Source organism: Dromaius novaehollandiae, chromosome 6 (assembly GCF_036370855.1).
Source record: "Dromaius novaehollandiae isolate bDroNov1 chromosome 6, bDroNov1.hap1, whole genome shotgun sequence".
NCBI classification, from domain to species: Eukaryota; Metazoa; Chordata; class Aves; order Casuariiformes; family Dromaiidae; genus Dromaius; species Dromaius novaehollandiae.
In genome coordinates, this window is record NC_088103.1 from 4,891,503 (window position 1) to 4,916,357 (window position 24,855).

General features: G+C 46.3%; 2 protein-coding genes across 2 annotated transcripts; both read right to left on the reverse strand.

Annotated features, from left to right (window-relative positions):
* Positions 1 to 1,569: 1,569 nt before the first annotated feature.
* LOC135328672 (NACHT, LRR and PYD domains-containing protein 1-like) lies at positions 1,570 to 16,322 on the reverse strand. The gene is made up of 5 exons (XM_064513527.1): positions 16,195 to 16,322; positions 14,989 to 15,145; positions 14,588 to 14,680; positions 7,867 to 8,037; positions 1,570 to 2,387 (listed from the first exon to the last, which is right to left on the reverse strand). Exons 2-5 carry the CDS (start codon positions 15,132 to 15,134, stop codon positions 2,294 to 2,296), a joined length of 504 nt encoding a protein of 167 aa, XP_064369597.1. The 5' UTR covers positions 15,135 to 15,145; positions 16,195 to 16,322; the 3' UTR covers positions 1,570 to 2,293.
* On the reverse strand, positions 16,191 to 23,060 carry LOC135328784 (NACHT, LRR and PYD domains-containing protein 3-like). The gene is given in 3 exon segments (XM_064514451.1): positions 16,191 to 16,675; positions 16,678 to 16,983; positions 22,136 to 23,060. Coding segments are annotated over 3 exon segments (1,716 nt in total).
* Positions 23,061 to 24,855: the final 1,795 nt, after the last annotated feature.

Consider the following 24,855-nt stretch of genomic DNA (forward strand, 5'->3'; position numbering starts at 1 on the left):
GTGAAGTGGTGGAGTCCATGCCTGTGGTGGGTATGGTAAAACTCTGTGCTTTGAAGTTGTGTGATGAACTGTAATAGATTTTCACCCTCACTGCAGGGTTTAGCATGCCGATCTCCTTTATAAATCCATCTCTTTATGAACCAGCTAATGAGAGAACCATGTATTTTCTCAATGGTTGGTCTAACTGGTCAAGAACAGCAGTTCTCAGCTGCTGTACAGCACGCACAGCTGCATTTGTAGCAAGGACTACCTGTTGGGTTTGCAGAGTCAGGAACCAGTTAGAAGACCCAGTCAGATTGATCTGCAACCCACCTGGGCTTTGCCTTCCTGCTGGTGGTCTGTGAAATCAGATCAATTGTTTCAACTTCTGAGGATTTAATTTCCCACTCCTGGAAAAGAAGAAACTGGAGGGTTGAGGCCTTTTCAGCAACTGCTCCTGAGAGAACTGGTCTTATGAAACCTTTGTTCCATGTGTCCTTCCAGTTAAAGGGGCTGAAGACTTTGTTTGGTTTTTTTTCCCCACATAAATTAGGTTTTGGAGGAAAGTTGGCTCCCATTCTTCGTCCCTGCAAGACAGTATGCAACCTCCAGACGTGCATTGACCATTTGGTCATTATAACAGCAGTGGTAGTGCTTTCAAGTGCTCTAAACAAGCAGATGCAGAACTGCTGTAGTTTTCCCCCGTCTGAGTGATGAGGCTCATGGGAAGAGGCTGTTTGGAGACTAGGGGAACCTCTCCAGTCATTAAAACCCCTCTGCTTTTTCTTACGGCTCTGCCTTCTGAGTGCTGGGACAGCAGGCTGCTTTCCACTTCCTGTAGTGACTGATAGGGTTCAGATGCTTAAGCTCCACTGAGATCAAAGCCCACTGAAGCTGATCTGACTGTTAGTTGTGACTGTTTTTTCCTGAGCTGCTCTTGACTCCATGAGTTGCCTCTGCTAGCCATGTACCACACCTCTCTCTCCTGACCTCATTCTTCTAGCTGTACCTTGTCCTGCTCCTGACCCTGCTTCTCTGCCTTGCCTTGTCTCACACTGCTTCCCTCTCCAGTCATGACATGATCCTCTCCACATTCTACTCCTGACTTCCCTCCTGCTCCAAAGATCTCTAGCAGGTTTGTCTGCACTCCTGCACTCTTTTCAGCTCCTAGAAGACTGGATGAGTGTCCAGAGCTCAACATTCTCTCTCACCCCACAGAACAACTTCCTCCTCACACACTTTGCAGATGGCTCCTACACAACATCCCCCCACCCCCTTTCCTATCCCTTCAGATTCTAACCTGGATGCTGCTTTCTTTGTTTGGGCTGATGTCTCTCACAGAAATCTTTTGACACAGCTGGTTGGCCCAGACTTCCCTACACTCTAACAGGTACAAACACTCTCCTCTGTATGCCATGTCTCTGTATTTCTTGTTACTGGAATGACTGTCAAACATCATTCCACAACATGCACAAAGCAATGGCATGGCAGGAATACAAAACCCTACAATTCCTGTTGGAGTGCTTTAACTCCCCCACCATCCCACCCTGTACTATACTGGACCTTGGGTGTCCACTTCTCTGTGGGCATCTAGGGTCCTTTGTTGCCCCTTACATCTTTCTTGAAAAAGCCCAGAAGATCCCTAAAAGTGGGGGAGGGGAGGCACTAAGGGCTCAGCCTAGCTCAGCCAGAGAAACCATGTCTGGGAATTGCCCTAGCCCTGATCCCGAGGACAGTGTTTAGACATTGATACCGACTACAGGAAGGAATGGAAATCTCACAGTGTGAGGGGAACAGTATTTGATTTCAGGAAAATTGGTACAAATATCATTCTGGATAGATATAAATCAAAATGGAGACAGAAATGATACCCTTTAGAACTGTGAAATGAGACAAGACTACAGAAAGCATCATCGGTATACAAATCCATGGAAATGGAATAAGAATATGGGCATCCAAAGCATGTTCTTCGACACCCCCCCATTGAATCTCAAAGCTTCAAGAATGACAGAGGAAAGTTCCTGGACTCATCCATATCCTCGTCATTGTATCTGTCTGATTCCTTCCCCTCTCAGATATGAGCTTGAAAGGCGGGGAGGGAGTTATTTGGATCGATGGTGCTTGGGTAAAACTCAGCTCCTACTGTCCTGAGGATGACTGGCCAATCTCAGTCACATGCTCAGAATTGTTTTTGCCATTATAGCAGAATCCTTAAACTGGAACAAACATTTCTTGGTCCCTACTTCACTTTTAACACATGCTACTCTAGTGACAGAGCCCTGGGGCCAGATATCCCAGCTGTGGAGAGTCCTGATCAAAAGATGTATCCTATGTTCAGGCTGGGCTTCATTTTTCTTAGGTGAGCCAGCTCTCGAAGAGTTTCTTCACTGAATCCATATTTGCTCAACCTTTGGGGACAAGAAGGAGAGAAGAAGAAAAGTAAAATCTACCATAAATGTTTACTGTTTTCTAAAACAGATGGCTGGCAGACCCATAATATCTCTGTTAAAGAAAGCCAAAACCTGTCAGTTTTGGGACCAAGACGATTTGTTCTGTCCCAGTCCAATAGGTGTGGCGGTTGCAGTTCCCATTTTTAGGGCTGACCAGTAGCAAGGTTAGGCATGCGTTCCCAATAGGTGCGTGTGCGCACACACACACACTACACACACATGAACACTCAGTCAGCAGTGCCTTTACTGGCATCCGCATAAACACCAACAGCACATGCATAGACATGACTAACACAGTAAGCCCAATCCTGTTAATCCTCATAAATCAGATATCCTCACATTCCATGTATTTTTATGCTCACTCTCCCTGCTCCCTGCCTACTGCTCTCACTGTCCTCAGATTGTCATGGAGAGGGAAGTGGGAAGGAAAATGGCTAGAACAGTCTAAGCCTTTCTGCTCCCCTAAAGCCCCTTACTGAAAAAAAATGCATTTGTATTCATGGCATGCACACTGCACCATCAGGATAAGCTCAGCACAGAGAGCTGAGGGGACTGAACTTCACTCAGAGGAAAAGTAGGGCTCCTGTTTTAATCATCTCCTCAGCCACAGTGCAAGACTGGTCTTTTTAAAGAAAGGTTCTCACTAGCTCTAGAAATGGTCCTTGACTCATGAACCCTTGCCTATGAAGGGCCTTCTTCAGTGTGAGATACTTCTTTGTACAGTCCTCTTTCCACTGAAAGGAGAAAAAAAAGGACCAAAGTTCACAGAAAGGCCTCCCTCGTTTTAAGAGGTGAATTCCTCTCTCCTGGGATACAGGAAGTAAAAGAGATCTTTGCCTCCAATCTCAGGTCTTTTTCCATGCACAAGGAAAGTCTAATTCTTAGCAGTATATTCTCTTACATTAACAAGGATCTGAAGGGGAGGTTGACTGTAAGTGATAGTTGTAGGAATGGGATGTAGCTCTTTTAGGAGGGTGGTGACAAGGCCAGTAATAAATTTCTGGATTGAAGCAGGACTCAATTACACCTGCCAGTGCAGTATGCTGATTATCCAGCAATGCTTTCCCCACTTTCTCACCTGGCAAGTCTGGCCACTCACATCTTGAGAAGCAAAGGGAACTAGATATAGAGTGACATAGGAGGGAGGGATGTGAAAACCTCTCTGGGCCCCTTTTCTAGTGTCCGACAACCCTCATGGTACCAATAAATAAATAAAAGACGTCACATTTAATTGGAATTCCCTTCCTCCAAAGCTATGGCCATGGCCTCCTGTCCTGTATTAGTGCACTTGACAAATAGCAGTAAGGTCCACCCTTCACTTTTTTTTCTTAAGACCAAACAGCTTCAATTCCTGGATCCTGTGGATCCCAGATTGGACACATTACTACAGATGAGGTCTCACAAGTGCTGAACAGAGGGGGGGAAATCACCTCCCTCAACCTGCTGGCTACACCAAACAGCCCAGTAAGTGGCTGCCTTTTTTTGCTGCAAGGGTACACTGTTAACTCCTCTTCAACTTCTTGTTGAGCAGGATCCTGCCAGATCCTTTCCTGCAGTGCTCCCCTCTAGCAAGGCAGCTCCTATTTATTTATTTATTTATTTTTCCCATCTATGGGAAGAGATTTTAAAGTTTGAACTTGCCTTGGCTGAACTTCCTGTCTGCCCCGTTCTCCATCTTGTTATGCTCTCCCTGAATGGTAATCTTACCTCCAGTGCGTTGACTGATTCCTGATCTGACATCATCCATGTTACTGCTTCAGGCAAATGGCTGCTGAATAGGCCCTGGCCTTAGGTTAACTAACTGAACAGGGTGAGCTACTGGACATGGCATGGGAAATTGCCAGTCATGACAAATAAGAGTGTCAGAAACTGAAAAATTTTACAAGCAGTGCCATGAGGGGTGGCTGAATTTTACAGATGGTTAAGTGGTAATCATGTGAGAAACAGCTGAACCTTACAGATAACTGGGAGCACTGGGGACTCTTTTGGGAGTAGAGCCTTGCAAGGCCAACAGTATTTAGGTCCCGACAATATTTAGTATTTAGAAGGTAGAAATTACCTAGGCAATACTGCCAGAAATACCAAATTTGGCTATGCATGTAGCAAAACTGGGCAAAAAGTAATTAGGGGCAGGTGGTTTATTTGGGAGAGGACTAGGACAGAGAAAGGGAAGGACAAGGCCAGTGAAAGGTAGAGTGAAACAATGGGAAAAGCATTAATCAGGTGTGCAAGTCTTGTGACTGGTACTGTGTGCAGGGGGGCCCTTGGCAGCCTGCACTTCATCACCATAGCCTGAGTCAGAACAATAACCAAGGGCTGTTGTTCAGGCCATATCACAAGAGGAACAAGGAGGAGGGGACTAGGATGGGGCTGGGGAGAGGGGTGGGGAGAAGGGAGTGCTTTACCTGACCAGACAAGGGAACATACAAGACAGACAGATTGAGCATTCTGGGGTTACTATGTCGGTACACAATTCAGACTTGACAGCATCTGCATCTGCCCAGTCACTTCCTAACAATCTCACACTTACTGAGGGTACATTCTTTCCATCACCCAGACTGTCAGAAAATACTTTAAACAATATTGATCCCAATACTGATCCCTGAGGGATGCCACTTTCAACCTTCTGCCAGTTGGATTTCATACTGCTCATCATCACTCTTTGAGCCCAGAAGTCCTGCCAAATTTTGGCCCACCTTATTGTCTACTTACCACATACATATCTCAGCAATTTGGTACAGTGGTACTTCAGAAAACTGTGCCAAAGGCCTTGCGAAAATCAAGGCAAACAACACCCGCTGCTCTCCCCTCATTCACTGAACCAGTTACCTCATTGTAGAAGGCAATCAGGTTGGTCATGCATGATCTTCCTTGGTCAATCCACGCTGACTGTTCCCAATCATCTTCTTCATGTGCCTGGACATGGCTTCCAGGTTGATACACTCTATAGCCTTCCCAGGGACTGCAGCAAGGTTGGCTTACAGTTCCCTGGACCCTCATTAGGATCATAGTATCATAGGATTATAGAATAATTTAGGTTGGAAGGCACCTCAGGAGTTCATCTAATTCAACCTCCTGCTCAAAGCAAAGTAAACTATGAGGTCAAAACAGGTTGCTCAGTCAGATCTTGAAATCTTCAAAGATGCAGACTTCCCTGGATGAACTGTTCCAATGATTGACAGTCATCATTTGGGGAAAAGTTTTTCCTTATATGCAGTCTAAACTTCTCAGGTTTTAACCTGTCACTGTTGCCTCTTGTCCTGCCACCATGCACCTCTGTGAAGAGCCTGGCTTCATTCTGTCAATAACCTCCTTGTAGGTAGTGGAAGGCTGCTACTGCCTCCTCCCCACTGAAACCTTCTCTTCTGCAGGCTGAATGAGCCCAGTTCCCTTAGACTCTCCTCATCGGGCAAGTGCTCCAGCTGCCTGAAAATCTTGGTGGTTCCCTCATAAACTAACGCCAGTTTGTCAGTGTCGTTCTTGTATTGGGGTGCCCAAACCTGGACATGGTATTCTAGGTGCAGTCTGAATACAGAATAAAAAAGAATAACAACTTCCCTTGAGCTCCTTTCTCTGATCCTGTTAAATACAGACCAATATGCTTTTGGCCTTCTTTGCTGCAAAGGCATGCTGCTTGCTCATGTTTTACTTGCTGTCTTACCAAGGCCCTGAGGTACTTTTCAGCAGAGCTTCTTCACCTTCCTTGAGTTCTACCAAGGACCCTCCAAATCCTTCAGCAGAACCTTCTTCTCCTTGAAGATGAGGGTGACATTTCTCTTTCCCCAGTATTCAGGAACCTCCCACAATCACCATGACATTTCCAAGATGACAGTGAGTGCCCTCACGGTGACATTGCCCAGCTCCCTCAGCAGCCTCCCATGAATCACATGTGGTCCAGTTGGCTAGCCTATGACCAAATGGTTTAAGTGCTTCCTAATTGGGTCTTCCTCTACAGTGGATAATATTACATTCCCACAAGCTCTGCTAGTAGGCCCAGGAAGCTGAGAGGCCTGAGGGCAAACCTTACCAGTGAAAAGCAAGGCTAAGGAAGGCACTGAGTACCTTGGCCTTTTCCATGTTTTTTGTCACTAGGTTCCCTGGTTCATTCAGCAGTGGGACACATTTTCCTTAGTCTTCCTCAGTCTGCCATTGTACTTACAGAAGTCTTTACTGTCCCTATTTACATCCTTTGCTAGTACCAACTCCAGTGGAGCTTTGGCTTTCCTAATTGCATCCTTGCAGTGGCAGGCAATGGGTCCAGTTCCTCCTCAGGAGCAGGACTTGATGTTTCTCTTTTTTTAAACTTCATGAGATTCCTGTCAGTTAATTTCTCCAGTCTGTTGATGTCCCTCTAAATGACAGCACAACTATGGTGTATCAACACCCCTTCCAGTTTTGTATAATCTGCAAACATAGGGTGTGCTTTGCCCCATCATCCAGGTCATTCATGAAGATGTTAGACAGTACTGACACCAGTATTGACCTCTCCAATATACCACTAGTGGCTGGCCTCTAATCAGCCTTCATGCTGTTGATCACAATGCTTTAAACCTGGCAGTTCTTTCAGTTTTCAGTTCATCTTGCTGTCCATTTACCAAGCCCATACTTCATCGGTTTGTCAATGGGGATGTTATGGGAGACAGAGTTGAAAGCCTTGCTAAGGACAGGATAAATCACATCCAGGGCTCATCCACTGACTCAGTAAATTCATCATGGAAGGCTATCAAGTTCATCAAGCATGACTTCCCCTTCATAAATCCATGCTAACTACTCCCAGTCATTTTCTTGACATTCACATGTTTTGAAATGGTTTCCAAGATTTGTTCCATCATTTTCCCAGGGATCAATGTGAAGTGTTTTTTCCCCCCTTTGTAAATAACAGGTGCAAAAAATTGGCCCTCCTTGTCAGATTGTCAGTCAAGAAATTTTTCTTCAACGCTCTCCAGATATCTCCTAGCATGTTTACATCTGTAAGAAGGGTACAGAAGCAGGGCTCTTCCATGAAGAAAAGAGATGGGAGCCAAAGGTAACCTAAGCACAGGCAAGGTTACCCCTTACCAAACAGACTACAGTCCCATAGGATCAGAACAGGCTCAGCAGAGCAGTTGTGGCTCCATTCAGTTCCCTTTCCACACAAAATGCCCTTCTAGCAGCCAATGTGGAAGTTAGCTAGTCATACTCACCACACTCCTGAGAGCTTCATTCCCTCTTAGCAGTTCTACAGGAGAAAGTGCTTGGGATACCCTCTTTTATGGACTGTTAATGCTATCCCAAAAGCAAAGACTGAATGCAAATTATGAACAAAATCACACAGTTGCCACTGTCAGCATCTCTCCATCCCTGAAGAAGCATCTCCTCATAATCATTTTCATGCCCTCCAAAACTCTCCCCATGGGACATGCTGCGGAATGCTCGGAGGGGTCCCAAAGTTCCTTACCGAAATGCTTTCAGTTGGCATGCAGGGTGTTTCAGCCCCTCACACAACACGTGCACTCCGGCATCTCCCAGGCCATTAGCATCCAGCTCCAGCTCTAACAGGGTTTGGCTGGTGCAGAATACAGCAGCCAGATCCCCACAGCAGGCATCTGTAAGACTGCAACCCCAGAACCTGCAGGGGAAACACACAGAGAGAGGCAGGGGCTCAGGGCACAGCTGCTTTGATCGCTCCATCCACCAGCCCCTCTTCTGGCCAATCAACAGTGAGAATGGTCATAAACCCTGCACAGGAGTGGCTAAAGAGGTGCTAGTACTGGAGGCACTACCTGCTCCCCACCCAGGGCCTTGGCTTCCACTCAGCCAATCCCCTCTGAGAACTGGCCAAATTGGGCTTTGGACATGCGCCGCTGCCCTGGCCAATCAGCAGTCAGGGGTGATGCCCCCAGTCCTGCCCCTCCACTCTCTGCAGGCCAATCCCAGCCCTAGCTCGGTTTCATAGAAGTTGTGCTAAAAACGGACAATAATTTACAGTCCAGATCCCAAAGTCTCTGCCCGATTGTGGTCTCGTTCAGTGCAGGCTTGGTGTGTCCCGGGTGGTCGCAGGGAGACCATCTCGGGGGTCGCAACAGCCCAGTCCTGTTTCTGCCAGGGACAGATGGCTTGTTCGGGGTTGTGGCCTGCCTGCACCCCATGCACCAAGAAATGTTTAAGGCAAAAAAATCATTCATCAGTCCGCCACACCACCCCGTGACTTAAACATTGATTGGTATGTCTCCTTCCTGAAGTCTTCATAGCCTTTGTTCACAGTGGTGATATGAGATAGAGATCAGAAGGAAGTATAGAAAGTGTAGAACAAGTCACGGGAAGAGTAAAAGGAACGATATAGGTTTGGGTAAAAGGTGCTTAACAGTGATTAAACAGAGGTGTTGCCCAATGCAAGTTCATGCTTTAACAATTTTAGCAACATTTAACTTCACAGAATAGACATCAAAATTGAGTTAACGAAGGTAAGTGATTGTTACAACAGGTATAACAGCTGACAAATGTGGTATGGATGTCAATATGTCGGATTAATTGAACAAAGCAAGGAATTATACAAGGTAAAAAACATTAAAGCGGCAACTGCACCTAACAAATACAATATTAACTGTTTCACCCATGGTGCCTCTGGTAACCAGGACCACAAATTGCCACTCCAGCCGTTCCAGGTTTGGACGGGGACGTGGGCTATTTTTCTAATATCTTTGGTTAACTGGAGAACTACCTTGCCTACATCATCTATTTCTAAGCAACAGCTGGAAGTATTTAATTTCCCACACACCCCTCCCTCTTCAGCTAACAGATAGTCTAAAACCATGCGGTGCTGAAGGATTGCCGTGCGCATCTGTTGGGACTGGAGAGTTAAAAGCTCTATTGCATCAGCGGTTTTGTTGGTAATAATTTCTAGAGCCACTTTTAGGTTGTAAATTGGTTCTCTCGCCCCCGATATTAGTTCATTAGGATTCCAGGTTGCAGGCCCATAATGTTGAATTATTTGTTCAGGAGGCCACTCATTATTTCCCCATTTTTGCATCCCACACAAATCTACCTTGATGGATCGCGTCTTACGGGCAACCCTTCTGTCCCCGAGATTATCATATGCCTTTATGCCTAACCGAGGTCCACCTGTTTCTGGTAAAAGGAAAAACAACGGTCTGATAATCCCTATGTAACAAATTCCCGACCACCCTGCGGGTAAAAATTTATATGCTGTGTGTCCACAGATCCAATAATGCCCTGAGCAAATGGCCCGTTTATCCCTGGTGGGAATTGAAAGTAAGTTGTGTCTCTGTCACCCAGAGGGCTGAAAAATGTGGTTGCCCCATCACCTATTCGGCCGGTACAATACCAAGCCCCAGAAGTGTCTTTCCATTCGCAGGTTCGCTTGTAAGGGGGATAATTGGGTCGTTGGTGAGTTACAGTTTCATTTTTGTTTGACCAGTATCCCTCAAGTCCCCAATTGTGCCCCGTTTCATCGAGCCACATCCATAGCTGGAGATTCCTGTCTTTATCGAGTAGTTTACAAGTGAGTGTCCATTGACTTTCCCCCACTTCAATCCCTCCCTCCTGGGTACAATTTAAACAATATTGTCCCATGGCTGGGAACTGAATTGGCCAGGTCCCACCGTCATGCCACGTATCATCCGCGGTTTCGCTGTAATTGGTTACGATCTGGTCTGGAGTGAGGGATGTGGACATCCACGGCCAGCTTGATAACCCTATCGGTCCTCTGCAAACCCAGCAGTGGCTTAAATTGAAAGTTTGGCTTACTGCTTTTGCCAGCAACACGAACTCGTTGTTCTCGAAGGGATTAAATGGGTGGGGGGAAGGTAGGGGGAGTGGTCGTTTGTCACCCTCGTGGATGCATCCTTGAATCAGGATGGTCCAGGGCAGTAGGTGCATCTTGGTCGGACCGCCGCCCTTGAAAACAGGAATAAGAAAACAAACTCGCTCCTCGGGTCAGAAGGAGGGAATAATCCATTTTGTGTGAAACTTGTGGGTTTTCCCACTAGCTCTCCAAGTACATTTATTATTCTATTAACCTCCCAGCTGTTTTGCTCCTGGAAAGGAAGCCATTCCGGGCAGCCTTTGAACACCATATATGAGTCCATGTAGATGTGTACAGGGGAAGTAGCCTGGCCTTTGCATTGGAATACACTCCACACTGCAGCCAGCTCTCCCACCTGTATGGGGACAGTTTAGAGCTCTTGTGCTAGCGCATGATGGGCTAGCACAGGGGAATGCTTGTACCCCTGAGGTAGTCGAGTGAATGTGTATTGCTGTCCCTCCCACGTGAAGGCAAAACGCTCTTGGTCCTCAGGCTGTAACGGGACCATAAAAAACATGTCTTTGACATCAGTTGTTGCCATCACAGGGTGGGACTGCTCCTGGATAGTCGCTATTAATTCAGCAATGTTTGGCACAGCTGCCATCAATGGGCCTGTATTGTTATTTAATTGCCAATAGCCTACAGTTAGTCTCCACTTATCATTTGGTTTTCGAACTGGCCATACAGGGGAATTGAAGGGGGACTGTGCCAGGATCACAACTCCCTGTTTTTTCAGGTCCTCCAATACTGGGCTAATTCCCTCTCTCGCTCCCAAAGGTAACGGATAGGGTTTTACATTAGTCAGCCGGGAAGGGGGGAAGGGAGGCGCCGCTTGCAGCAAGCGCACTGCCACACCGAAATCTCCGGTCAGTCTTCTGACCTGAGGAACGCCGAAAGACCACGAATTCCCCTAGGAATCCCGCCAGTGTTTCCCTTTCAGGACGTCTATGCCTAAGAGGTTCATTTGAAAAGGCCCCACAACCACCATGGTGTCCACAGGACTCTCTTCTCCTGGTAACCACAATGTTACCGGGGTCATGGGCACAGTCTGGGTCTTCCCCAGAGCACTTAAAACTATTAGGTGTTTGGAGGGGACCGAGATGCCACACCGTTCCGCCTCACTCCGTGTTAACGCTGTAATTTGGGCCCCTGTGTCAATTAAAAAAGTTACAGGCCTTCTCTTCGGCCCCACCGCTAGGGTGATTAACAAATCCCCCTTGTTATTGCAGGTGAGCTGTCTTATAAACATCCGCCCTCCACCTCCCCCCTCCCCCTGAGGGGGCGGAGGAGCCAGTTTTCCCGCCACCCTTTTGTCCTCCTCGAACTCCTCCCCCACGTTTAATGCCGGTGCGGGGGGGTTGTTTCGGTCTGGGTGGGGGTCTCTGTCCAGACCACCTCCGTACCAGGAGCTCTAGTTTTTTGGTCGGGAGCCCGTCCATCAAATCTCGGGGCACGCCTTTTTGCAGCCCCAATTGCCATAGTCCCTGCCGGGTCAGGGATCTTTCTCTTCTGGCTAAGTCTGGGCTCCTCCCAGAAAATGCCAGCGGCTTGTTTGCTGGCTCTGCCGCCCGCACGGCCCTAGTTTCTACCCTTTGGTAAATCCGGCTGACTGGCCCGTATTTTCTCTCATAATTAATCAATTCCTGGGCTATCTCCCCCCAGGTCCACACCTTTTTCCCTAGCCGACCATGCTCGGGGGTTACCATCCCCTCCAGGGCAGCCACGATTCTCTCCTCGCGGGGCACATTTTGGATTCTCCCCTGCAATTGAATCCCAGTAGGTTTCAGGGAATCAGGAAGTCCCCGTATTAGGGGTGTCATCCGCTCGGGATCTACTGGCAATAACATCGGAGAGCTCAAGTTCGGCTTGAGCTCCCGATCGTACATCATTTGCAGACAAGCTGCCTTTTGTACACTTTCCAGCAATTGATCGACGGAACCTGTTATAGCTAGGGGATCCCCCCTTTCCAAAGGGTTCAGCCCCCCCCGCCCAATACGCGGCCCTCTGAGTCAGGGACCACAGGGCTTGGCGATCGCCGGTTGTGAGGAACACGCCCGGGCCCCAATATCCCTCTGCCTCCTTTTCAGATAGCAGGATCCCGTCCCCCCCCCCCCCACAGGGATACCCTCCACACGTATTCGGTTTCGGATTCCCTAGCCGTTCTGGCAAAGTCTTTTCGCAGCTTGGCCAATTCGGTAGCTGTGAAAGGGATTTCTTTGGTAACAACCTGAGGGCGGTTGTCGCTATCATCCTCGTATATATATTCCGTTTTGACTAGTGGGCACATATGGGGTGGGCCGTCTACGGCCTCCTTTAATCTTTTTAGGTCCCTTTGGGGGTAAATTTGGCGTACCCCTTTTCCCTCGAGCAGCACCTCAGTTTCGGTGAGGGTGTCTGCCTCCCTCAGGAGCTGGTTTCTTAGCTCCTCTTTCAGTATCAGATTTTGGTGCTTCTCTTCCTCCAGTGCCCGCTTGGTTTCCCGTAATTGTTCTTGCAGCGGCGCTAGTGCCGCTTGTAGCGCGGCAACCACAGCCTCCGCCTGACAAGGTGCCCGCTGCCTGTCCTCCACCGCAGCTGCTAGGCACGCTCCTAGCACAGCGCAAACAATAGCTTTCCCTTTCCTCTCTTAACTTCAGCTTCTTTTTGCAAGACCGCTATTCGGTCCACTACACTTTGCAATTGGAACCAATGGTCCCGTGCCCAGTCTCATCCCGGGGGCGAGGGACGAGAACGGTGTACTTCCAAAAGTTCATATAATTTCTCGATTTCCTCACAAAAATCGCCTGCCTTCTGGGCAGCCATATCCTACAAAGGGGATTTCATCCCGGGAGGGCCAAACCTTAAAGGAGTCCGAGTTTCCCCTATACGCTCCCGGGAGGCCAAACCGTAAGCTACTACAAAAAATGTCCTACAAAGGGGATATCGTCCTGAGGGGGTCACACCTTAAAATCCAAGTTTCCCCTATACACCCTCAGGAGGCCAAACCGTATACTAGCACAAAAATGTCCTACAAAGGGGATATCGTCCTGAGGGGGTCACACCTTAAAATCCAGTTTTCCCCTATACGCCCTCAGGAAGCCAAACCACAAACCATTACACTAAAAAATCTCACCATTCACTCTATCCTTATGCTTCGTTCGTCTCCGGCCGCTTCCCTCGTGGGAGAGCGGAACCGCGGATTGGAACGCCGCACTCGCTTCGTACTTGTTCGTACGTCTTCTTCACACACAATCGCTCAGCACACCATAAGGTTGTACGACACTCTCGTCTCAAGGGATCCTGTCCGTGACGCCAATTAGATGTCCCAATTCAATATCGGGAGGGTTTCGTTATGATCCCAAGGACGAGATTAAGACGCTAAAACCGGTCAAATATCGTACAACCTTTTACCTTTATTTTCCACGAAGTGGGGAGAAAAGGCGTTGGGGGGGGGGGGGAAGGCGAAGGGGAGGCGAAGGGAAAAAGGGAACAAGGGTAAGGGGAAAAGATAGAGAAAAGTTGGAAAAGGAGAGAGGAAGCTAGCTACCACCACTCCGAGGCCGACGATGTTCCGCTGACTCCGCTCGACTCACAGCTCAAGCTGGGGGGCCTCCGACGAGGGACGAGGAGCGAGGGCCGAGAGAGGGAGTGAGAAAGAGGGGGGCCAAACAAAGAAATCCCTCGGCAATTATAGCTTTTTTAAATTAAGTTTTCCCACCCCTCACGTGGTAGTTCAGACCAATAGTAATATTTGGGTCTGGGGTCTCCTGCTCCTTATTGGGTCTCATCACTGTCCCTAGGTAGGCCGTTTACTCTTGCCGTTTCTGCTGACAGGTGTGTCTCCATTCTTAGGTCCAGCCATTAGCTCTCAAGGTCCTGACAAAGAAGGTGATAACTCCAGCAATTAGCACTGTTTCAGCAGTGCACAGGAATGCAAATTGCTGGTAACGCCCTTATCATTCCCGCCTGCAGCAGCTCTGGGCCCTTTCTCACTGTACTAGGGAGTGCGGCCTAAGGCTTCAGCAAATTTAGCCACTCATGCCAAGCAGGTTTTATAGAAGTTGTGCTAAAAACGGACAATAATTTACAGTCCAGATCCCAAAGTCTCTGCCCGATTGTGGTCTCGTTCAGTGCAGGCTTGGTGTGTCCCGGGTGGTCGCAGGGAGACCATCTCGGGGGTCGCAGCAGCCCAGTCCTGTTTCTGCCAGGGACAGATGGCTTGTTCGGGGTTGTGGCCTGCCTGCACCCCATGCACCAAGAAATGTTTAAGGCAAAAAATTCATTCATCAGTCCGCCACACGTGTGAAGAAGCAACAAGAAAAAGGTTAGGGTTTTCTTGGCTTCCTCTTATTTCTGAAAGAAAATAACTTCTTACCTTAATGTCTTTAATACACAGCTTGGATTCTTCAGAGACTGACAGAGCAAGTAAATGGGTGATTGCATCACCGCTTCCTGGGTTTTTTTTTCCCTAGAAACAAAGCATAAGTGATTTTAATATTGTTCTTTGGCCACAGTTTACATTTATACTTCACAAAAATTAAAGTAACACCTTCACAGGTGTGATAAAGCATGTCAGAATATTCTAAATTCCAGTTCAAAGTAAATCACCTTAATAAATAAATACAATATCTCACCAATTGGATTCGAGTCACAGCTGCTTGGAGCACCAAGCTTCCATGTGCGCTGTGTGTACTAAAGGGAGTTACATACATTTTGTTTACCTGTGATACTTTTGTCAGGATAACAATGTTTCTCAGACTTTTACTACCTCCATACCAGAGCACCTGGTTGGGTGCCTTTTGGTTGTCACACAGCTCTGTTTCAGAAAGACAAATGTGCCCGGACTGAACTCCATGCCTCTGCAGCTGTTTTGCTCCTGATGCCTGGTCAAGCTGGGGCCATTCCCTACCTCGCAACATCATGTGTTGTAGACCTATATTGAAGAGAGAAACAGGAAGACCAGACTGGTATCACCTACCACACACAGCAGTTGATCTCTGCACACTCAGAGGGTTTCCCCTTAACTACTGGGAAAAAGGTTTGCACGCACAAGGCAAAAATCAACAGTGCATTCTGCTGCTGTGCCCAAAGGGCAATGGCCTGTATTTGTACTGCATGCCAGAGGAAACTCTTCCCTTGGAGTTCACTGGGTCTAGGTACCACATCCAGAATACTCAGGGTCCAGAAACTCCACGCTTTGGACCAATTTGAATGAGAGCATAACTAGGTTTGGGAAAAAGGGAACCTCAGTAACGAAGTACATTTTTTTGCCTTAGTTGAAGTGGAGAGCATGGTCTTACACTGGGATCAGGATGAAGCATAAGAAGGCGGTTTTGTATTCAGAGACTTTGAAAGGTCACTGAACAGCTGAATTAGCTGCTCCCTCCCCGCTTTTGAAACCTGCTGACGCAATGAGAACATCTTTCCTCCAAGCCTTTAATTTCAAGAAGATCAGCAATTAGTGGGAGGCCAAGTGGAAAGAAAAAAAAAAAGACTTGTGTGAGATTGCACTTCTGTGGGATTACACTTGAGACCAACACATCCTAATGTTTGTGGGGACAAGTAAGCCAGACAGATCAGTATAGTTTCACCACAGTTAATAGTCTTCTAGTTCAGTCTAATTCAGTCAGTGGTGACTACCGAATGATTTAACTTGACCAATCAATGGGTATCTGTTTGAATGTTAAATGACTTGCACTCTGGGCTTCTTTAACTACAATTGGAGCTAAGACACTTAGCTGATATGCAGATTCTTCTATTTATATGCTTAGTTTTGAAATGACTCCCATTACTAGTAACTAGTAGTGCAACACAGTATTAGGCTCTGCCTAAAATAGCTTCCATCACTCCACCTTTACTTTATGGAAAGTTTAGCCTTAATTATTTGATGAGTAATTCAATCACTTCTTTTCTACTTAAACTCTATCAGTTGTTAAGAGAAGACTTGACAATGCTTTCAGCTGCTAAAAGGGTATAACTTACAGATGTGACAGCTTTGCTAGCTGTTGGTCTAAATGTTCTTCATGGTCTTCAGAGATAAATGAGCAACAGCCGAGGTCAAGTGACTCCAGTTTAGGCCAATTTTTTACACAGAATGAAAGAACCATTTGATCAAGTTGAGTAAGACTGATGTCTCGTAAATATATTCCAGTGAAATAACCCAAAGCAGTTTTCACAAAACTTCTATCTTGAATTTTGTACAAACAGTGAGAAGCTTCCAAATCATGAATCAAAGCTTTCTTCTCTGCATGAACAGCTAAAGCTGTTTTTTGGTTAGTCTGAAGCCATATTAACAATTCTTTCTTAATGTCAGTTGAAATTTTGCATCCCGTTTCTTTCTCCATAGTCTTTCTTTGTTGCTCATTTAAGAGACCAAAGAGGAACCGCACAGTTAGCATGAAATCATGTCTAGAGTTTCCATAGTTTTCTACCAATCCTTCTTAGGATCTACTGTCCATTCTCTTGTTTTGCCATCATCTTCTAGTATGTAGAACGGAGATGCAAAAAACTCTTGGACACTCAGATGAATGAAGCTGTAGGCATTTCCACAAACAATGCCCTTTTGAAAAGTGCTCTCAATCAGCAAGAGCGGGAGAGCTTCTCTTTGATTTAACAAGAATTCATTGATTGCCTCTTCCTCAAAGAGGAGACTCTGCTTCCAGATCCCATCAACAGCCAGGCAACAAAGTCTCTTCAGGATAACATGCAAGTTCTGTTTCAACTTGCTGCTCAGAGATTTTAATAAGCTGGAAATATAAAGGACATATATTCCTGTAGTTGTGTTGGAAACTTGCACGGGAGGAGCCGACGGAGGGAAGACCCAGACGCTCAATATGAGTGATCAGTGTACTTCAACTTTATTAGGTGTGGTCTTTCTTTATATAGCACAGGACTAATCAGGCTCATACATATTGCAAAAGCTGAGCTCCTTATTGGTAACAGCAATTTGGTTTACCCAGCAACTTCTGCATTACATCACCTGCAAGTTCCCAGGACTAATCATTGATAACACCTTGGAGCCAAGGACAATGTGTCCTTGGCTCTAGCTGTTTTTACTCTCATACGGGACTTGGCTCACATCAACTGTGTGCGATATGCACTTAGTTCTGCTTCCTTTAGTTGTTCAATCTTCACATGACCTCTGCCCTCAAGCCAGTCCTCCACAATTCCCCCGTTTTTATTTTGTGCGAGAAAGACTTTTTTAGTTAATTGTTCAAGCTTTTGTGTTAAGCAGCCAAAAATCACTCTTACAGCAATTAAAATTAATACAATTATGAATAGAATACATAGTCCTTCTTTGATCAAGCCCAAAATCCAGGTACTCACATTACCAAACATCTTTCTAAACAGATCATCAAACCAATTATACTGTACGGTGATTCTCTGGGTGTGGTCCTTTAGCCATTTCAATTGCTCATGGATTGACTGTCCATGATCAAAAAGATTAAAACAACACATTCCTTCAAAATCCTCACACCCGCGTCCCTGTGCTAAAAGCAGAAAGTCTATAGCTGCTCTATTTTGCAACACTGCATGTCTCAGGCTATCCATATCCTGTGACATTTCAGAGAGAATTTGTGTAGTAACATTTGATTGCTTAACAGCCCAACAAGCAAGTTTATTTAGATTAGACATGGCATGCGCAACTGCAACGTTAGGAGCTAAAGCTGCGGCGAAAAACCTTTCCGCAGGCCCCCATAATTCTACATCATCAGCACAATCTGAACCTAGTGTTTTCAATTCACGCTTGCCTCGACGATTCTCACTTCTTCTATGTTTGATTGCTGCAGTCAGATTTGACCAACGCTGATCATGTAAGTAGTTCGGCCAGCGTTGAAATTTTTTCTTGAATAGTTCGTTTTGGTTGTAACGGTGGTGCTATCCATTCTAGTACAATGGGTTCCGCCAACCCTCTTTTTTCCCCCGTTTTTATTTTGTGTTGTGTAATGGCTCCCATTAGGTATTGTGGGCCACATAAAATAGTAAGATCAAGTGGCTGATTTTCCAGGCGTCGGTGCGTAGCACGCGTAGTAATTAGTGATGCAATTTCCTGGAGTACCCGTTGCTGTTCCTCTGTGAGCGTGACGGCAGCTGCTGGGTCTGTTCCCTTCAGCAGGGGGCGTAGCAGATTTAAAAGTTCATTAGGAATGCCGACAACCGGACGGATCCATTGGAGGTCTCCTAATAGTTTTTGAGCATCATTGAGTGTTCTTATGTCAGTCCTGACTGTCAATTTCTGTGGTCTGATGGTGGCATTCGAAATATGCCAACCTAGATACTGCCAGGGGCTGGATTCCTGTACCTTTTCCGGGGCCACCACAAGTTCCTTTTTCTTTAATTGTGTGATTAGATCAAATTTTTGTTCAGGAGAAAAGGGGGTTTTTTGTGCTAACAATATGTCGTCCATGTAGTGATATATCATGGTCTCTGGCCACTGTTGACGTAACGGTTGAAGTGCCGCATCGACATAGAGTTGACAGAGGGTTGGTGAGTTTCGCATACCCTGCGGTAGTACTGTCCATTCAAATCTTTGGTCTGGCCCCTCTCTATTGATAGCAGGGAGTGTAAATGCAAATCGCTGTTTATCATCTTCATGGAGGGCTATAGTAAAGAAACAGTCCTTTAAATCTACGATTAGCAGGTGCCAGCCTTCTGGGATCATTGCTGGGTTGGGTAACCCTGGTTGTAAAGCACCCATGTTATGCATCTGTCTGTTTACAGCACGTAGATCGTGTAAAAGTCTGTATTTGCCGGATTTTTTCTTGATCACAAATATTGGGGTATTCCAAGGGCTGGTAGATAATCTTAGATGACCTTGTTTGTACTGTTCCTTTACTAGTTCATGTGCTTGAATGAGACTTTCCCGTTTAAGCGGCCATTGCTCTACCCACACAGGCTGATCAGTCCTCCAGCTGAGTGGGATTGGGAAAGTCCAGGCAATGGCCAGTGCTATAAAGGGTGTTCTGAGGTAAGCACCATACCCATCTGGGCAAGGATATCGCGCCCTATTAATGCTTGCACTCCTTCAGGTAGGGGTAAAATGGAAACGGAGCAATTAACCACCTTGTTCCCTATAGTCCATTGTAGCGTCGATGATTTTCGAGCGAGGGTGACCCCGCCTACCCCAGTTACCATAGAGCTGGTCTCTCGGGTTGGCCAATGCTGGGGCCAAATCTTAGTGCTAATTATTGATACATCCGCTCCAGTGTCCAATAAAGCATTAGTGCGTATAGATTCTTCTTTATACTTTACAGTCACGGTTTGTCGGGGCCTTTGATGCATTCCGACAGTCAGTAATACTACACTTCCAGTGGAACCAAAAGCACCATAGCCTCGTGGTTGCTCTTTCGCTGGTGCCACCCCTACAGTCAGGTGGGGAAGCGGAATAAGTTGAGCTATTCTCGATCCTTGTGGTATGTGCATAGGTGGAAACATTGCTGAAACCACAATTTGTATTTCCCCGAAATAGTCCTTGTCGATCAATCCTGTCAAAACTTGTAATCCTTTCATTGTAGCGGACGATCTTCCAATCAGTAAGGCACCTATCGGCTCATGATTAATAATTACTGGTCCGTAGACATTCGTCCGGATTCTTGTTGGCTTTGTATCCAATAAGGTGGCATCTACTGCTGTTGCCAAGTCCAGCCCGAGACTCCCTCTGGTGGCTGGTCGAAGACAAAGGGGTTCATGGCGTTCGGAGTGGAGCTGGGCGCCGGCTGAGGTGGTTGTGTTAACTGCGGGGGTTGCTGAGTTGTTGTGGTGAAGGCCGCCTTTTGTGTCGTCGCGGGGCGGCTCGTCCCGCTTCTTTGGGCGTTTCCCGAGCCAGCCTTCCAGCAAGCCGCTCCATCATGTTTGCTGCTTTTGCAGTTGGGACACCATACTCTACTAGCTTGGCATTCTCGTGCCGATCGTCGATCGGGGGGGGTATTTCCGCCGGGATTTTGCAAAGGAGCAAGGGCAGCGAATACCTGTCTTTGATTCTGTTGCATATTATCCCGCAACGCCTGTGCTTGCTCTCTCATGCTCTCTCCTAATTGTTTCACCGCCTCTACTAGCATAGCTTGCGGTCCTACAGGTACCTGCGCCATTCTTTCTAGCCCCTCCTCAATAGTCCATGTTCCCGGGAGTGTGGCTAAAATACTACGCTTTGAAGGGCTACTATTCTGTATTGCACATTGTTTCAAGATAGTCCCTTTCAGATAATCTGGTACCCCTGCTGCTTGTATAGCATTGGCTACTCTGTCAATAAACAAGCCGAAAGGCTCTTGTCGGCCCTGCTTTATTCCCATATAAGATGGGATACCCCCTTTTTTTTTTTTTCTTTTTTTTTTCTTTTTTTTTCTTTTTCTTTTCTTTTTTTTTTACTTTTTTTTTTACTTTTTTTTCTTTTTTTTCTTTTTTTTTCTTTTTTTTTCTTTTTTTTTTTTCAAACTGCTTTTATTAGTGGTTTCTGACCATTAATATCATAGAGAAAAACTTATTTCACATTGATAGCCTGAGATGGGTGTCCTCAGATAACTGTGGCCAAAGGAAGAGGAGAAGGAGGAGAGGAGAAAAAGGGGGGGGGGAGAGAGAGGGGGGGAGAGAGAGGGGGGGAGAGAGAGGGGGGGAGAGAGAGGGGGAGAGGGGGGGGAGAGAGAGGGGGGGAGGAGAGAGGGGGGAGAGAGAGAGGGAGGGGGGGGAGGGAGAGAGGGGGGAGGCGCTGAGGGAGGAGGGGGGATCTGCCGCATGGTCAATGTTGCTCCTTTTGGCAGGCCTGTGTTCCCAGACCCTCCCTGGGCAATAGTAAAGGTTCAGATCGAGGGGGGCGATGGGTATGGGGACACCTCTGCATGCGGGGGTTCCTTGAACCCATCGGGGCTTCCCAAACGCTCCGCGGCGGCGGCAGCTACTTTTTCTTTTTTTGTTGTTGTTGTTGTTGTTTTTGTTTTTTTGGTTTTTTTGGTTTTTTGGGGTTTTTTTTCTTTTTTTTCTTTTTTTTTTTCCTTTTTTTTTTCTTTTTTTTTCTTTTCTTTTTTTTTTTCCCTTTTTTTCTTTGAGGTGCGAGAGCATTAGTAACTGCCCTCCACGGCTTCATCAGCTTTTTTGCTGTCTTGTTGTCACCTATTACTTCATCAAACAACTTGTCCCCAAATTTTTTCCATTCAGTTTGTTCGAACATGGTATCTGGGTTAACAAAACATCCCTTAGCCACTCCGTAAGCTAATAGCCCTGGGAGTTCCTTATGACATTCTATTCCTTGAGTACCTCGCTTTTCTAAAAAGCATCTTAATAAATAATAAGCCGCTTGTCGCTCCGTGGTTACTCACTTACCGTTGCAACCTTTGCAAGACCTGCGGCGAGACTTTCTGGCAGGACCCCGTCTCGTCCTGGGCACGGACCCCCTTTGTTTGTGTCCTCTCCACCTCCTCTGTAACTCTGGCACGTAGACCCCCTTTTGTGTCTTGTCGCCTTTAGCACAGCAGGACCAGCTGTCTCTAGTACTCCGTCGACTTCTGAGTTCTTAATCACCGAGTCCCTGACCGGCAGGGTCCCTGTTCGGGCGCCATTTGTTGGAAACTTGCACGGGAGGAGCCGATGGAGGGAAGACCCAGACGCTCAATATGAGTGATCAGTGTACTTCAACTTTATTAGGTGTGGTCTTTCTTTATATAGCACAGGACTAATCAGGCTCATACATATTGCAAAAGCTGAGCTCCTTATTGGTAACAGCAATTTGGTTTACCCAGCAACTTCTGCATTACATCACCTGCAAGTTCCCAGGACTAATCATTGATAACACCTTGGAGCCAAGGACAATGTGTCCTTGGCTCTAGCTGTTTTTACTCTCATACGGGACTTGGCTCACATCAACTGTGTGCGATATGCACTTAGTTCTGCTTCCTTTATTTGTTTAATCTTCACATGACCTCTGCCCTCAAGCCAGTCCTCCACATAGTTGTCTTGGCAGTTTGTGCAAGATCTTCACCACTTTGAAGTTGTTGTTTTATAACAGTACAGACAACCCAACACATGATGGGGATAAGGCACATGGTGAAGAGCATTTCATTTCCTTTGACAAACTGAAAGGCCTTTCTTCCCACTTCCTGATTTTTGAAAAACTTGACGAAATATTCCTCCCTCTCAGCTTCTGAAAATCCCAGTATTTCAGCAGAACGTTCACACTCCAAGCACTGCTCCAGCTTCTGCAGGGCAGCTGGTTGTGTTGTGATCAACAGGGAACATTCAGGGAGAAGAGTTTTCCTAAATAAACTGCTTAGGATGATTTCCACTGGCTTCATCTCCCAGGGATCACAGCAATGGTCACTTTGTGGTTGATCCAGGGAAAACCTCAGTTCATCAAAGCCATCAATGATAAAGAGGAGATTTTCTGGCTTTCTCAAGATCTCTACAAGTGGTGGGTTACTACTAGGATAGCATTTGGAGATCATGTCAGCCACACTCGCCTGAGTTGTAAGATAATTACCTTCCCGACAATGTATGTAGAAAACATAGTCAAACTATCTGTAAAGCCCCCCTGATGCCCAGTCCAGCATGATCTTTCTTACTGTCATTGTCTTCCCAATTCCTGCAGCTCCCAGGAGTGCAACAGTCTTCAGTGTCTGTCTATCTCTATCAGGTTTAAAAAGATCACCTACAGCAATAGAAGAATTCACTTGTTCCCGCATGATTTCTGCATGTCTCCTCCCCACAGCCATGATTTCATGTTCTTTCCTTTTCTCATGGCGATGTCCACTGACAAGAACCAGCCTTGTGTATCTGGAGTTCAAAGTCACTGTCTCGCCAATACGAGCATTCATGTCTTTTATCCAGTGGTAATTCTTTTGTACATGTTCTCTATACTTCATCTTCTAATCTAAATCAAAAACATGCAACAAAAGAACTTCAAATTAAATTCAGTGTTCATTCTCCTTCTAAAATTAAACCTTTCAACCGCAAAATTATTGTACCCCGAGTTCATCTCATCTCTTTCATTTTAAAGTATCATTCAATCGGCCTTGTCTTCCCAGTCCTGACTGAAATGCCTTTCACCCATCATTGAAATGCTATCATACTTCAGGTGAACTCGATACTAGTGCTAAGCATCCATATGATGCCCACACATACCAATTCCCACCAGTGACCTCTGTAGCAGTACATGTTTTTTTTCAGGAGCATCTCCCAGCTACTTTCTCATTTCCATTCTGACCCTGCTGGGGCTGCAAGACTGTGGCTATGATCCTACTCTTTCTGGTGGTAGGTGGAGTACGTAGTGGTAAAACCCAAACACAACTACTCCAGTGACACATACTTTGTGTTAATGAAGCAGGTGGTGGACTCTGTCTCAGGACTGAAAACAAAATTACATGTGACTGTTAGCAGAGAAGAATGACAGAGCCTATCAGTGACAATATGGCACATAGGGAGCAGGCAAATCCTCCTGGACTCTGTCCCTTTAGAAACTCCCCTGAAATACCTAGGCCAAGGCAGGGTAGGAAATGCAGGCAGAGAGAATGTCTCTACAGACTCTAGTCTCTTTCCACCGTGGTCCGGGAGAGGGTGGTTCTGCAGGATGTGCAGGGATGGTCGCTCAAATGGGCAGGAAGACCAACAGCAAGAAGAGACTCCATGCAATTCCATGCATGGCAAGGGAGCACACTGGGCTCCTCTGCATTTTCAGACTTCCACTAGAAATTGAAATATGCTGTTTCACACAGCTTTGATGAATGTTCTTTTGTGCCTTTTCCAGGGACAAGCAGAAAGAAGGAAAGGAAAGTAACAGTAACCACAGTTTCCTTACCTTTTCATTTCTCCTCTTTCAGTTTAGCTGCAATGTCTTTTTGGTTGATCCTTTCAAGCACACAGATAGCTTCATCCACAGCAAGGTCCACTCCATAGTGGTCACACATGCGGTCTGCAAGTTTAACTGGATCGTTGGCCTTACTGACCAAATCCTTGGAGAGATTGGCCATCCCATCATAATCGATATGTGATAACTTTTATTTAAACTTCTCAAACGTATCCAGCACAAGATCCTCCAGTGCTTCTAAAAGGAAGTCCCTGGTATTTTTCTCTCCTGCCATCATAGTATGTCAAAGAAACCCTGGAAAAAAAGCAGCAATTTAAAAATAAATTATCTTCTAAGAGAGCCACCAGGCACTCTCTGGGATGAGACTCACGAACTGTTACAGGGCAGTGACTGCAGGCTCTGTGTACCTAGAGTCAGTCTGCAAACTGCCAGAGGCAGTGTTAGCTCTCCTGTGTTAATACCTCCAGGAACCTTTGGGTCTGCACCTTCTTGGCCCCAGGTGCAGTGGGATGAAGTGCTCCTAGATCAGAGCGGCAGATGGGGCTTTCTGCAAGTGACATGCTGGTATGTGGATAAAGTGAATTCCCTAGTCATTCCTCTCTGAACAGCTGTTGTCAAAACACTGGGAGGAGTTTCCACAGCAGCAGAGTAAGAACTCATTGAGCAGTGGGATACAGTCTGTGCATTGGCCACAAACATGTCTTTCAGAGGGGACATTCTTTCACCTTTTCCTTTATGTAGTTTCATCTCAATGGCAAACAGTGAAGCTTCCAGGACTCACTAGGGAAAGATGAAAGTGAGGATTTAGTCCCATGTCTGTACAGCAAATACATCAGCCAAACACTGGGAGTGAT